Genomic DNA, 16,732 nt, shown 5'->3' on the forward strand with positions numbered 1-16,732 from the left:
AAGGGCAACCCCATTTCCAAGGCAGGTATAGCCAGGTGGATCGTTAAGTGCATTCAGATTTGCTATCAAAAGGCTAAGCGCACTTTAACAATCCCTCCCAGAGCCCACTCCACCCGTAAGTTGGGGGCCTCCATGGCTTTCCTTGGAAATATCCCTTTAGAAGACATTTGTAGAGCAGCCACATGGTCTACCCCACACACATTTACGAAACACTACTGTGTAGATGTGCACAGCAAGCAGCTGTAGGGCAGGCTGTTCTGAAGACACTTTTTCAAGCATCAAATACAATAAATAAAAATACAATAAATAAAAATTTCCCTTGTGGCTATCCTATTTTAACCATTGACCTCAGTTCATAATAAGAGTGACATGTCCTGCAACATATGTTGACAACAAGTGTTCTTTATAATTATCAAGTTTTATTTTCTTTTTTCATAGAGATTGTATATATATCACAAAAACTTTTTTTATATATTTTTTTCTTCTTTTTTATATATCATCATTTCTTTGTTCTCTAGTTCATTATACTTTTTTCATTGAACAATTTAAACACATATAAAAGCAGTTATTTCGTCATCATGATTCATTTGTGTTATTTTATACAATACAAAAAAAAATGTTCCCAAAAATAAAAAACCTAAGATATCCACACCTCAGTCACATCCACCACTCACACATTCATACCCTTACATACAAAACATTTAAACAACCAGCTATTCCTTCTGTACTGGAAGACTGACAGAGAAAACAAACTCTGACTGAGTAACCACAGAATATTATATGGGATCACACGCCAGGTCGACGCGCGTTTCGGTGGGCTTGTACCACCTTCCTCAGAACCTCCACAGAATCCCTTTCTGTTTTTTAGGTGAAAACAGGATATTCCTCAGTTAATGTAAAAAAGAGTCAAGATGTTTGTCACAGGGTACGTATTTTTGCGTTACGCTCCAAATATCGTACATGTAGTCATATAATCAGGGCTATTCTCAAGGTGAATCAAATGTTCCGGTTTCTGAGCAGATATCGTCAACCACTTATGTTTCTTTTATTTTCAAATTGTTATAACTCTGCTTTTGTATCTCTCTTCATGGGGTTGTCATAGTCAGATTTAAGGGAGATTTCGCCTTATTTGGGATTTGCCTCTTCAACTTCGTCGCCGATTCTATTTATACGTTCGCTCGAGAACCGCCAGCACTTTAACCCCGACCAAGCATCTGCAGCTGGCACAGGCGGCCGCCGCTAATGGAGGGACTGCTATATATTCCATGCTATAGATATGAATTCAGCAGCCCACATGCCTCGAACTGAATATGCTACTTACCAGTATGCATCTGTTCTTGGCATGTAGGGCTGCTGACATTCATATCGCCCACCCTCCTCCCCGGCGCCTGTAGCGGCTGCAGAATTTACACTTACTCTTAGCATGGCCATCGCTCACACTGTTACACTCCATCTACGCCACAATGGCTAAAAACAATCTGGGGATGGAGTTGATGCCCATGCACACTGTAGTCCAGGGGAAGAGCCACCTATCTCGTGATACTTCGAAGACTCTTCCAGGACAACAATGTGCAATCATCCGTACCCAACACTAGGCGGCGATCTATGCTACAGATATGAATGTCAGCAGCCCTACATGCCAAGAACAGATGCATACTGGTAAGTAGCATATTCATTTCCGCTCCGGTTCGAAATCTACTTTTCCAGTACTTCGACTCGAAAACATTTTCTTCAGACTTCACCAAACAACTTTCAATACCGTTAAACATCGACTCGACTTCATCAGCTCGATTCCGGTCGTCGACGCGGGCCGTTGGGCCTACCCACGCCGCGAGACCTACACCTCATGGAAAGGACGCCATTCAAAAGATGCCCCGAGTGTGGAGCAAAATTTCCACACAGTGACCATCACGAGGTCTGTAACCTGTGCTTATCGCCAGAACACGATGAATCCAGCTGCACAGCCTCTGCATCCTTTAGATCGAAAAAGACCATTCGAGATCGGAGGGCCCGTTGACGCGATATACAGAGATCAGCTCCGGAACTGGTGGATATCTTTGACGAAGGTCCATGCGTCCCAGAAGAAGATTCCGATGTTCTCCAGATCGTATCCGAGGCAGATGACTCCATACCTTCGGGTCAACGCGTGAGTACCACTGCCCCTACCGCAGCCCAAACACCAAAATCGAAGGCAAAGGTCAACACTCCGCCTGCGGGGCCCAGTCGAGACCGAAAAAACACTTTGAAAGCCCCGCCATCGAGCCCGGCTCCAAAGAAAATAGTGAACCTTCTGGTAGCTCCATGCCGAGCAAACGGCATGTACCGATACCACCTGCTCCCTCAGCAACGAAACAAAAAAGTCACGGTTCCGAAAGACACTCCGAAACCGTCTACTCAGAGAGACAAAGCGGCTCCGAAAACAATGAAGCCTGTTTCCGATGCACCGAAAACAGCTTCCACTCCGAAGCCGATACCCTCGATGCCGAAACAGACAAAGCCTGCTTCCGATGCTTCCAAGTCCATGAAACAGGCTTCGGCTCCAAAGACAATATCTTTAGTGCCGAAATCTACGCCAAAGGACTCAACATCAGCTCCTAAGGCTAAAGACAAGCAACAAACAGGTTCCGAACCGAAAAAATCGGCGCCGAAGGCTATGCCACAAGAAGAGGAGCTTTTTCAACCAGATACTTTACTAAAAAGGATCCACATTGATCCAGAAACAGGACATGTTTTCACTACACCACACAGGAAAAGTAAGTCAGATACAGCACCTACACCTCCAGTGCATGTCAAGAAGAAGGACTCTGCCACATCTCCTATGCACCCTTCTTCTCCTGTATCTCCTTCTCCTCCTCTTCCTTTAAACATTTCACCTCCAAAATTCTCCTCCTCATTCTCCACCACATACACCTCCTCAAGATGTATAGCATAGGGGGGGGGGGGGGGGGAGACCAAGATGACCCTTTTCCCTACCCAACAGGTTCACCAGACTGGGAGTATCCAAACCCACAGAATGTACCAGATATTCCTGACCCACATACATATCCATCTAAACCTTCTCCTCCAGAAAACAATATTGGGTTGGACACTTAAATAATAGGGATGCCATCTATGATAATGTCACCATGCATTCAGATGAGGCAGAGGAAGATTTTTTTATTAGACACTTTTGAACACTCCCAAAAATCTGTACAAATACTGCCAATGATTAAAGGAGTCATTAAGCATGCACCAGAAGTGTTTAAAGATCCTGTACGAGCTAGAATCATAAACCCAAGGATAGAGAAAAAGTACAGAGCGGCTCCTGGGGACCCTGCCTACATTAAAGGACAGCTACCCTTAGACTCCTTAGTAGTTTCAAACACTAGAAAAAGAGCAAATTCCCAAACATCAGGTGAAGCATCACCTCCTGATAAAGAATCAATTGTCATAGATGCTTCAGGGAAAAGAATATCTGCCCAAGCTAGCAATACATGGCGCATAGCTAACACACAGGCCCTCCTCGCAAGATACGACCAGTTAGACAAGCTCTTACAACATCTACCTGACCAATATAAGGCACAAGCAAATGACCTCATACAAGAGGGTAGGCTTATATCAAATGCCTCCATTAAATGTGCACTTGATGTAGCAGAAACTGCATCCAGAGCAATAAACACCAGTGTCCTCCTTAGACGTCACGCGTGGCTACGCATTTCAGGATTTAAGCAAGAACTGCAAACTACTATCTTAAATAAACCATTCAACCAACAATTGTTTGGTCCAGAGGTAGTCACAGCACTTGAAAAAATGAAGAAAGACACTGACACAGCGAAGTACATGGGAGCTCGGCAGTCCACCCAAGCACGAGGCTCCTTTCGTCGCTCCTTCTACAGAGGAGGCTCCAAACAAGCTGGAGCAGACAATTCAGCTTCCTTTAAAACTAATACACAAATATACTCCAATAGAGGATACTTTAGAGGAGTCTACAGAGGCAACAACAACAAGGGAAGAGGTTGAGGAAATAACAATAATCGAACCTCTCCCAACACAAAACAGTGACTTCCTTCTGCTTCCCCAACAGCATTCCCCTCCTGTAGGGGGCAGACTAACACAGTTCCTACCTCTCTGGAATTCCATCACAACAGACAAGTGGGTAAGACAAATTATCCAGTATGGTTACTGCCTAGAGCTTACGGCTACCCCTCCACATATACCACCCACACAGCGCCCAATGTCCACAGATCATCTAACGCTGCTCCAACAAGAAGTTCTCTCATTGCTGCAAAAAAATGCAATAGTGCTAGTTCCGTTGCAACATCAAGGAACAGGGGTTTACTCACTCTATTCCTGAATACCCAAAAAGGACGGAACACTAAGACCAATTCTAGACCTAAGGCCTCTTAATCTGTATATACACTCTGATAATTTTCACATGATCACTTTACAACAACTGCTCCCATTGTTGCAACAAGGCGATTTCCTAACCACACTAGACCTCAAGGATGTCTACTTCCACATTCCCATACATCCTTCTCACAGGAAGTATCTCAGATTTGTACTAGAAGGACAATACTATCAGTTCAAAGTCCTTCCTTTCGGGGTCACAACTGCACCACGAGTGTTTACAAAGTGCCTAGCAGTAGTAGCAGCACATCTCAGAAAACATATCCACGTCTTCCCATACTTAGACGATTGGCTCATAAAAGTCAAGTCATTCAATCCGTGTGTTCAACACCATCTCAAACAATTCAAACACTACACGACTTGGGGTTTACAATCAACTACACCAAGTCACATCTCCAGCCCTCTCATATACATCAATACCTAGGGGCTACCATAAACACCGATACAGTTCTAGCTCATCCCAGTCCAGCCAGGATGCAGAGCATTCAAGCCTTAGTCACAAAGTTTCAAAACCAACTCTCTCTCCCAGCCAGAGTGTTCATGCAACTAATAGGCATGCTGGCATCTTTCATTTTTATTGTACCATATGAAAGACTACAAATGCGCCCATTGCAGGAATGTCTAGCACATCAGTGAAATCCGGCTCAAGGACAATTTACAGACCTGGTGTTGGTGGACAGCCGCACACATAGCTCTCTGCAGTGGTGGATCACCAAAAACTTGTACAGAGGGTGCCGTTCTTCGAACCTGTGCCACAGATAGTACTGACAACAGACGCATCCCTCACAGGATGAGAAGCCCATCTGCTCCACCATACAACTCAGGGAAAATGGACCGCTCAACAAAAGGTGCTTCACATCAATCACCTAGAGCTGCTAGCAATATCCTTAGCACTAAAATCATTCCAAGTATATGTACAGAACAAAGCTGTCTTGATCCGGACGGACAACATGACAACCATGTACTATATTCAAAAACAAGGAGGCACACATTCCCTGCAACTGTCCCAGCTCGCACAGAACATTTGGAGATGGGCCATTCCACAAAAGATATATCTGCTTGCAGAACACCTTCCAGGAGTTCACAATCCGATAGCAGATCTGTTATGTCTACAGACACAACAGATTCACGAAAGGGAACTACATCTGCAAGTTCCTCTACCATTCTTTCACAAGTGGGGTCATCCATACATAGATCTGTTTGCCACACACGAAAACGCAAAATGCCCAACCTTCGCCGGCAGGTTTACACACCCGCTGTCCAAGGGCAATGCGATATGGATGAACTGGTCAGGCAGATTTGCGTACGCTTTTCTGCCAATCCCACTAATACCACTAGTAGTACGCAAGCTGAGACAACAATCTCTCAAATTGATCCTGGTAGCTCCCACATGGGCACGCCAACCAAGGTTCACCACACTGCTACAACTCTCTCTAGTTCCACACCAAAGACTGTGTCTGACACCATCCATGCTAACGCAGAAACATGGAGACATCCAGATCCAAGTCAACTGAATCTGGCGATCTGGCTCCTGAAGTCTTGGAGTTTGGTTACCTTAACCTGGATTCATTCGGGCCGCGGTTGAGACACGTCTAGGTAGATGGAGGAGAGTCGCCAGATCAAATAGCATCGGGCGTGAAGGTTTTCCCCTACCGCGAGTCTGTGGTATTTCCCACACATTTAGAGAATCAAAAGACCCTTGGCAAAACAAGGAGAGTCGGCACGGGAAGTCCGTGAGTTTATATTTAAGTAACAATAGTCCTCGCGGATTGGACACGCCTTAGCGTGCGGGGTCCTCTGGGGGACTAAAATTGGTCCTGATGAATGCTGAGCGGAGTTAGCTCATAATAGCAGAAACATGTTGACCATGATCACGAAATAAGGACACATTGGCTCAAAATTGCTCAGCCATTGGGTCCGTTAGCACTTTGTTTTTACTGTTGGTCCGCGATCCCTCTATTAAAATTGGTACAGGTAATTGTTGGCTTTCTTTTAACTTCACTGGCACTTTTTTCTTTAGGCACATTCACTATGCCTTCTTTGACCAAACAGAACCCGATGATGAAACCAATCACCAACTTTGTTGGGAGATGAGGGTTCTTATTTCTGTCAGAGTCCCTCCCACTAACATTTTGTATTATTTTTTTGGCTATAAGGAAGTAGTATCCTTTCACCCGTATTTGTAGTGCACCTTGATTGTTACTCTTTTGTTGTTGACAGTACCTTAACCTGCCACCAGACTGTATGAATATCATTAAAGAAGCCAGAAGACCTACTACTAGAGCTTGCTATGCTGCAAAATGGAAGAGATTTGCCATTTACTGCACTAATAATCAAATTGAATTTCTAGATGCTTCCATCCAGAATATCATTTTACCTTCTCCATTTACAAAGATGTAATCTAGCATGTTCATCTATACGTTTACATCTTGCAGCAATTGCAGCATATCTACAAAATAGTCAACATATGTCGTTATTTAGAGTACCTGCAATCAAAGCTTTTATGGAAGGATTAAAAGAGAATCATTCCTCCTAGGTTACCTTCCTCTCCAGTGTGGAACCTAAACAATGTTCTTACCAGGCTCATGGGGCCCCCCTTTGAACCTTTACATACATGTGAACTGCAATTCCTTACATGGAAAACAGCTTTCCTTATTGCTATTACCTCTCTTAGGAGAGTTAGTGAGATTCAAGCTTTCACTATACAAGAACCATTTTTACAATTACACCGTAACAAGGTGGTTCTACGGACTAATCCCAAATTCCTTCCTATAGTAATTACTCCTTTTCATCTAAATCAATCAGTATAGTTGACAGTGTTTTTTTCAAAACCCAGACTCTGTAGCAGAAAGAACTCTACACACACTAGGTGTAAAAAGCGCTCTTCTCTATTACATTGATAGGAACAAATCCTTTCCTAAAACAAAGCAACTGTTTGTAGCTTTCTCTCCACCACATAAAGGCAACCCCATCTCTAAAGCTGGAATTGCTAGGTGGATTGTAAAATGTATACAAATATGCTATCACAAAGCAAAACGTACATTAACAGTTCCTCCTAGAGCACACTCCACACGCAAACTGGGAGCCTCCATGGCTTTCTTAGGGAACATTCCCCTAGAAGACATCTGCAAGGCAGCAACATGTTCTACAACACACACCTTCACTAAAGACTACTGTGTTGATGTGCAAGCCAAGCAGCAAGATGCAGTAGGCCAAGCTGTCCTTAAAACTCTATTTCAAACTACTGCAACAGACACAGGTGACCACCGCTAGGGGAGACACTGCTGTACAATCGATGCACAGTGTCAGATCTGCAGCTCATATGCCTCGAACGGAAAATGCTACTTACCATTATGCATCTGTTCTCGGCATGTAGAGCTGCAGAGTCTCACGCCCACCCGCCTCCGCGGGCCTGTATCTGTTCCAGTTCTACCTTAATTAGATACACACACATGGACATCCCTTTTTCTATTTCTACTAACAACATCATTTCCCATCATGGCGAAAAACAATCTAAGGATGGAGTCGATGCCCATGTGCACTATTGTCCAAGGGAGGAGTCCCCTATCTCGTGACTACAAAGACTTCTTCCAAGACGACAACAACATGCAATCATCCGAGCCCAACACCAGGTGGCGATCTAATGCACAGTGTGAGACTCTGCAGCTCTACATGCCAAGAACAGATGCATACTGGTAAGTAGCATTTTCCTTCTGGACTCAACCACTAGATGGCGCAATAATGCACAACATGTGAATCCAGAAAACTTGTCAAGTTGCAAAACTACTACTGGTAATTAACCATTTCGTTTTTTACTAAAGTCAACTGTAGATTCCTTAGTGGAACCACTCATTAACAGAGTGGTACAACAAGTGCATAGTCTTTTGTATCCAACCGCTGCCACCAATGTAGGAAACTGTTATTAGTTACTGGATAGTTCTTCTGAACTTAAGGTAAGTAGGAGCCAAGGTCTTTACAGCCACCAGAAGTTTTTGTTTACCTGCCCTGGTGTGTCTGGGTGCAGAGGTGCTGGTTGCAAGAGTAGCCTCAACTTCTACCGCTGAAGTCTATGGAGAAAACCTGTAAGCAGAAAAATGCTGCAAGGGCGACAGGTCCATCGTAACCCACAGGTGGGGCTCAGTTCTTGAGGGTTTCTGGTACAAGGGGGTATTGTCGATAGACTTGGGCAGTGGGGTTCGGGTGTAGAGGTATTTTATGCAGCGGGTCACTTGCGTTGAAGGCTCTCACGTTTTGGGCTTCCCTGGAGATGGGAACAGAACAGGACAGCAGAGCACTCTGGATGCTGGCATCAGTGATGCTGACGTCCCTTGTAGGTAGGCCAGTATTGGTGTCTGGGCTGTACACTGAACAAGCTGTGGTTTCTGAAAGGTGTCCAGTACTCCAGGTATTGGTGCAGGACTGCTACTGGGGGTCCTGGCATCCCCACACTTGGTGGGGAGATAGATCTGACCTTCTAGAGCACCGTGACTTCCTCTTTGGCAGCTGCTGCGTTGGTGGACCCGGATGTTGCGGTCGGTGTCTGCAGGCTGCTGGGAAGTGGCTCCTTCACTTTAAGGGAGGTGCTGACGGATTGGCAAAGTGCTGGCAGCCCTCCAAGGCTTTTGAAGGATTCACAGCTACAGGGCGAGTTGGGTATATGCAACTGTCGAGACAGAAGCAGGCAGGCATGGTTTGGCACCAAATTGACAGCTAGTCCACAGTTCTTACGTTCTTTGGCTCTTCTTTGTCCTTTGTGTCAGAAAGTGCCCGTTTTCTGCATGGTAGCCCCCACTTTTTGCTGAACTGCTGATGTGCTTTGACTGAGTGTGCCCTGGGTTCCTGCTATTCAGGTAGCCAGGGCCTATGTTCTTTCTCTAAAACTGCATTGAAACACAAACCCAGTTGGCATCTCTGGCCACAGGTCAGCCCCTGGTAAATGGTACCACAGGTACCCAGGGCACTGTCACCAGGGAAGACCTCTAAGGGCTGCACACGTATTGTGCCAACCTTAGAGTCCTGTACCTCTAAACTCACACACTGCCTTTGCAGGCTGCGTGTCTTGGTGCAGAACATAGTGAAAAGTCGACATGGCACACATCCCTGTGTGCCATGCCTACAACCCATTGCCCTGGCATAGGTCAGTCAGCCCTCTGGCTGGGTGCACTATTCCATTGGTGAGGGTACAGGTGCATGAGCCCTGTACCCCTACAGTGTCTAAGTCCATTCTTGGACATTGTAAGTGCAGTGCTGCCATTAAGAATATATGGTGCTGGGAGTTTGTGATGACAAACTCCACAACACCATAATGGCTACACTGAAGACTGGGAAGTTTTGAATCAAACTTCTCAGCACATTAAACCCACATTGATGCCAGTGTGGGATTTAATGTGAAATGCACAACAGAGGGCATCTTGGAGATGCCCCCTAAAACTCGACCAACTTCTAGTGACCTGACTGAGTGGCTGCCACCACCAGACATGTTTCTGGACCCCTGGGCCGAGAGCTGCTGCTCTTGGGTCCTGAAACAATGCACATCCTGGGACGAGGTGCCAAGCCTCCTCCCCCAGGATGGGCAGAGTTCACCAAGGAGAAGCTTCAAATGCATGCCGAGTTTGTGAACCTCTCCAGACCATTTACTACTTTCAGCAACTGGTCCCCACTGGTTCTGACCCCCTTTTTGGGCGGGAGAACCGGCGGGAAAAACAAGTGAGGAAGAGAAGTATGCCCACCTCTGCCAACTCCACCCCTCAAGTGGGGGAGGCGAGGTGAAGCACAACACTCAGTCCCCGCCATCTTGCAAATGAGGGGACCCAACCAACCAGGGAAAGGCCTATGCCCCCCTCACACTGGAGGGGGGCATAAGCCCAAGCAAGCCTGGCACAGGGAAGTGTAAATGGTACTTTTCAAGGCAGGTTGAACAATACAAGCAAGCTGAATGAAAATATCTTTGTTACAGGTTTGTAAATCTTTTCAGTTCAGTGGAAATTACTGTTAGATTACTTTTGATTACTTTACAGATTACTTTATGGATTACTTTTTCTACTCATTGTGATATGCCTAGATATCACACTGGTATTCAAAAAGGGCACTCCTCTCGTGCTCCAAACTGTTGCACTGCGAGAAAATGGGAACTGATCCCTCCATTATGTCCGATTCATCTAAGTTGTCCTCCTTAAATATCACACTGGGACATTTCCTAGAGAAAAGGTAAGTTAGGCTGTTTTTAGTTATTTGCAGTTTTTCAAGTTCTCATACAAATCCAACTCCACACTTAAGAACAATTTTTAAGGAAAACAGTTAAGGTATTCCAATGGAGAAAAAATAAGTTTGCAGGTAAGTACTTGTTTGTGGGAGTTGGAATTCTAGGGTTAGAACCAGGGTTCCCCCAGGGTCAAGGATGCACTTGAAACACCCTCAGCGGCACTAGGGCGGCAAGTTGCAGAGTGCTGAGGCCCAATGTTATCCAACGGGGATAGGAGGTGGGTGCTCACGAGTAGGCCACAAGGTTGTGGGAGCAAAGCTCCTGGTGTTAGTCTCAGGGCAAAGGAAGATCCGAGTTAGCACCCAAAGTACACCCTCAGCGTCACAGGGGTGGCTAGCCACAGGGTGCTGTTTTGGCGTCGGGTGCCCTGTTGAGTCTCCGGTTGCAACAAAGACTGCCGGCTCGGGGACGAGGATATTCTCGAGGTGACCACCGGTTGGAGGAGTAAGTTGGGATGCCTATGGATGCTGGGACACTGCCTGTTGGGCCACCCAAGGCTGTGGGACGTCAGGTGCAGGGGTGACTTCAGGCATCAGGTTTTTCTTACCAGCTTCGGTCGTGGTCAAGGGGATCCTCCAGAAAGAGGCTGCAGGCTTCGCTTGGAGATTCGAGGCAGGTCAAAGATCACCAGATCTCAGGTCAGGATTGCCGGAGAGACTTGTGGTGTTGGCCACTCGAACTTGGGCCGTGTGCGTCGAGTGCAGACTTGCGGTTTTGGCTGGGGCCTGAGTCTGTGGGTGAGCAAATCCGGTGCTCACAGGAGAAAAGGCTTTGACTTGAAAGGCAGAGCAGATCCTTTGGGTTCTTGATGATGCTGACTGTGGGGCACACAGGATGTTGCTGGAGCAGGTTTGTGGGCAGGGCAGCCTGGTAGGGCTGGGGCCAAGTCATTGGGCGTCCTCCTCTTCTTAGTTTCAGTGTGGCTTCTTCGGTCCTTCTTCTCTTCTTCTTGCTGATTCTTGTCTGAGGAGGCAAGGTTCAAGGTTGCTCCTAAATGCAATATTTAGGGGCGTTACAGGTAAGTAAAGGTTGGTACCAATGAGTCCCGTCCTTTGGGTGGGTAACCCCCTGTTATGCCCCCTCTAGTGGAACGGGGACTGGATCCTGTCCCTGGTTGGCTGGGTCCCCCATCCTCAAGATGGCGGGGACTCAAGGTTGTGCTTCTCCTGAGGGGTGGAGTTGGCAGAGGTGGGCACACCTATCTTCCTCACTTGTTTTTCCCGCCGGTTCTCCTGGGGAGTAGAACCAGTGGGGACCAGTTGCTGAAAGTAGCAAATGGTCTGGAGAGGCTCACAAAGTCGGCATGCCTTTGAAGCTTCACCTTGTTCCAAGATGTGCATTGTTTCAGACTCCTAAGAGCAGGAGGCTCTTGACCCAGGAGTCCAGAAACATGTCTAGTGGCGGCAGCTGGCAAGAAGCCACTCAGCCAGCTAGTGTTAAGTCGTTTTTCAGGGGGCATCTAAGATGCCCTTTGAGTGCATTTTTCATTAAATCCCACACTGGCATCAGTGTGGGTTTAATGTGCTGAGAAGTTTCATATTACACTTCCCAGTTTTTAGTAAAGCCATTATGGTGCTGTGTAGTTCGTAATGACAAACTCCCAGCGCCATATGCTGTCAATGGCATTACTACACTTACAATGTCTAAGAATTCTACTAGACTCTGTAGGGGTAGCCATTATGGTGTTGTGGAGTTCGTCATGACAAACTCCCAGCACCATATACTCTTAATGGCAGCACTGCACTTACAATGTCTAAGAATGGACTTAGACACTGTAGGGGTACAGGCCTCATGGACCTGTACCCTCATCACTGGTATAGTGCAACCAGCTAGAGGGGTGGCGACCTATGCCAGGGCAGTGGGTTGTAGGCATGGCACACAGGGATGTGTGCCATGTCAACTCTTCACTTTGTTCTGCACCAAAACATGCACCCTGCAAAGGAAGTGTGCGAGTGTAGAGGTATAGGACCTTTAAGGGTGGCACAATAAGTGCTGCAGCCCTAAGAGACCTTCCCTGGTCAGTGCCCTGGGTACCTGTGGTACCATTTACCAGGGACTAACCTGTGGCCAAAGAGTGCCAATTAAGTTTTGGTTTAATGCACCTCTAGGGAAACAACATAGGCCCTGGGAACCTGTTTGGTAGGAACCCAGGGCACACTCAGTCAAAGCACATCAGCAGTTTGGCAAAAAGTGGGGGCAACCATTCAAAAAGAGGGCACTTTCTTACACAGGTACATGTTTTAAGATCGCTTTCCTGAGCACTTGCAATATCTAGTAATGGAACTAGAAACCTCAGGGGCATATCTGCTCATGCAGATATGTCCTTACCTATACTATAATTCACCCTGCCTTATCGCTCCAAGGCCTGCTATAGGGGTGACCAACATATAGTGTATGCAGTGCACTTTGGCATGGCACAGGGTGAGTGTGCCATGTCCTGTTTATTCAGAATGTTTTGCACCATTTCTTGCAGCCTGCAATGGCAGTCTGAATATCATTTTGTGTTTGGGTCCCTTAGGGTGGTGTAAGACATGCTGCAGCCCTTAGGGACCCTCTTTAGTGCTCGTGACCTAAATATCAGGGTACCATTTATCAGGGACATATAGGGGTGCCAAAGGCCTTGTCAGTTGGGTTACAATTAGACTTTAGTTTATTTTAGGGGAGAGAGCACTGAGGTCTTGTTTGCAGGCACTGTCAGAGTTCAAAACCAGCATCAGGTGGTAAAAAAGGGCATAAGAATTGGGGGGTAACTGCAACAAAATTCCAAGTTTCCTACAGTAGAAAAAAAAGTTACATTAGTGAGGGTGAAAGATGTTTAGTTTTCAAGTGATTTTACGCCAGCCACAGTGCTATTAGGTGATAGACAAATGATCACTAACTTGAAGCGACTTTGAAAAGTTGATCATGGTAAATATTTTGTAATGTGGGTCAGAAGGATATATTTTAGATAGAATTGGAGATAAATGTGATATCACTTAGAACAGGTTATATTAAATGTGTTTGAGTTTCTTCAGAAAGGCACATTTTATGAAAAGTTATAAAGATTGTAAAACATTTCAGAAAGAAAAAAATATAATGGGGTGCAGGTTTGTGATGAATATGAATTAGGGGGTGTGTTGTAAAAATGATTGGAAAGGTTTGAAGAAAACTAGAGCAGTTGTGGACAAGAGGTTTGTTTTAAGTATGTTAGGTAAGGTGGTGACAAGTTATGTAGTTCTTTGTGTTAAAAGGTTATCTCTTCTCTTGTTACTTCTCTTGTAGCTGAGTGACAGCCAGGGGGAAGACGATGTTCCAGATCTCAAATCTGCTGCACAGAAAGGTAGGGGACAAAATGTGCTGTTTTGTGGAACTAGTATAGTGAGCAACATTAAATACAAGAACTGTGATGGAATTAAGGCCTCCACAACATATTGTGTAGAAATAAGCTCTTGGACAAGTGTGAACTGTTCAAAGGAAAAGGATTACAAATTATTATCAACCTATGTCTCCGGAGGGGATACCTGGTTAGATTCTGATTATTAGAATCATATGCTTATATTGCTAATTTGTCCAGATGACTAGATGCACATCATTGTTTTTGTTAGTCCCATAAGATCTAAAACATTTATGCATTACAGTTTTTTACCTACTTGTACATTGTGCATTTGCGTTTTAATGGGTATTCTATTAGAAGAGCTATTCAAATGTTATTGAAGATTCTGGCCTCTCAGTGTCAGGAAATTGTGCTTTGATTCATATTGCATGCAGATCTACACATTCTAATCCTTTCTTTTAATATTTTAATATTCTTTAGACAAAGGCTTGAATGTGGAGGTACGCGTGAACAAAGAGTGGTTCACAGGACGGGTGACTGCTGTTGAAGTAAGCAAGAATGTCGTGCGGTGGAAAGTGAAGTTTGATTATGTGCCGACTGATACCACCCCAAGAGACCGCTGGTGAGCTCCCTTGCAATTACCAGTAACTGATGCATGCTCTGCACAACCAAAACTATTGTTACCATTTTGCTTTTTGCTACCCTTTCAATGACTAGTAACTGGAAACACAGTTGTTGTCAATAATTTAAAGTGTAAGTCTTTTGATCAAAGTTTGTTTGTTCTCTGTGATGCGATCTCTACTGATAATCATAAATACTAAATAGATTAACTTATGTGCAATATCCCATAACATGTTACAAGAGAAAACCTACAGTCCTATCTTGAAGCACATTTTCCATCTAATTTTTATTTATATCTTATTTCTAAGCACAAAACCCATTGTAAATGTAAGCAAATTGCATAGCTCATTTGTGCGTTTTCCCAATTTAAAAACAAAATAGCACAAAGTACACAACCCTGAAACGAGGATCTCAAAATTAAGCTGTCCATACTTGTATTTCCAATTATTTAGACAGAGTAAACAAGAAAATGGGGGAAGGAACAGAGCTTTAGAATGAACTACGCAAGTCAACAATTTTGACATCACTCTACAAACTTCTAAGTATCTTTGTAGGTGTACAAGCAGTCTGTCATCTCCATCCTATATACCTTTGGCGCTTTTTGAACTGCCAGTGTGGTAGTTTGTTCATTTGCCATCCAGAAAGGTTCTCACAGTCTGTAGATCCCTCAAGACAAAAACCTTGCCATGCCTTTAAATGCTGAATGTTGCCAGGAATCTGTATGGGATTTTGTCCCCCGCTGCCAAAATTTCTTTCTAGTCGCTTGAATGACACGTCTCTTATTTTGTTCTGCCCTACTCAGAACACTAAATCTGATTATAAATATGAAACCTCAGTGTCTTATGGATACTTCTAACCGCAGACTCAACACCTTAGAATATTAGAATATCCCCCAGGTGCCACACTGGATCCAGAGAATTTTGTAGCACTGCTCCCAGGCTCCACTATGTGGCATCTGCAGCTCTGCACTGGCTCCATACAACCCCAGAAGTGACCTCACCCACGAAGATTGAATGCATTTTTTTTTTTTTTTTAGAGTTTTATATAGCGCGAACTTGAACCAAACCGAATCAGTTATCAGAGCGCTTTACATAGCACCAGTTACTTTCATTTTTTAGGCACGGGGAGATTAAGTGATTTGCCCAGAATCACAGGGGTTTTTTGGCGTCGTTACCGAGACTCGAACCGAGTTTCCGAGGTCGAGCGCCTTAGCCGTTAGGCCAACCCCTCTCCCCATTTGTTTTTGTGACTGAAGCGGTTGATGACATCCCGGATATAGCCCAAACTTTCTGATGTTATTTTGTTAGTCCTTAGCCCTGCAATGTCTTGCAATAGATTCTGTGATGTTTTTTCTATCAGCCCTTTAAACCTTTCTTGTTTAAGTCACCGGTGGTAATGCATTTTATTGAGGTTTTACCCACCTTTGTCTCTACCCCCTCCCCACCCATCTCTCCCCCAAACATTTGTCGTGCTCCAGTTGGATGTGAACATGGACTTATGGGACGCCCTTTGAGCATCTGCACAACTGCTTCTCAAGGCTCTTAATGTTAAAAAAGTTTTCTTTATAAAAAAAGTTTTCTTTATTGCAATAAAGTCGGACGTCATATGAGTGAACTATAGGAGTTGTCTTTACAACCACCAAACTATATGTTCTTTCTAGACAAATTGGTGTTATAAACACAGACTTCCTTTCTTCCTAAAGTTATGGCACACTTCCACATTGGCCATTGGATCACTCTGCAGGAGGTGTTCTGTGCTCTGCCTCACCCCTCAAGAGGAGAGATTCCATTGCCTTGATCTGCAGGAGCATTTCGTTTTTACATTGAACTTCAGATCATCGCACTTCAGATTTTCAGGGGCGAAAAAGGAAAAGCTGTGCCAAAGATGACCCTGACAAGGTAGCTATTCCTCTATATTTATATCTGCTATGTTCGAGGCATGCGGGCTGCTAAATTCATATCTGTGCATAGATCGCCGCATAGTGTTGGGTCCGGATGATTGCACATGGTTGTCCTGGAAGAGTCTTCGAAGTATCACGAGATAGGTGGCTACTCCCCTTGGACTACAGTGCACATGGGCATCCTCTCCATCCTTAGATTGTTTTTTTCCGCCATTGGGTTCGGATGTGATTTCCAACTCGGAGTTCGGAA

The 16,732-nt window shown here is 45.0% G+C and overlaps 1 protein-coding gene across 6 annotated transcripts in view; it reads left to right on the forward strand.

The window, feature by feature from the left end:
• MORC2 (MORC family CW-type zinc finger 2) overlaps positions 1-16,732 on the forward strand; it is a 597,165-nt gene that overhangs the window by 446,158 nt on the left and 134,275 nt on the right. For all 6 annotated transcript variants that reach the window (XM_078667274.1, XM_078667271.1, XM_078667273.1 and 3 more), the window contains exons 22-23: positions 13,910-13,967; positions 14,442-14,583. In XM_078667274.1, the coding sequence (XP_078523400.1) occupies positions 13,910-13,967; positions 14,442-14,583 (200 nt within the window). The remainder of the gene's footprint in view (positions 1-13,909; positions 13,968-14,441; positions 14,584-16,732) is intronic.

Source organism: Lissotriton helveticus, chromosome 11 (assembly GCF_964261635.1).
Source record: "Lissotriton helveticus chromosome 11, aLisHel1.1, whole genome shotgun sequence".
In the NCBI taxonomy this organism is placed as follows: Eukaryota; Metazoa; Chordata; class Amphibia; order Caudata; family Salamandridae; genus Lissotriton; species Lissotriton helveticus.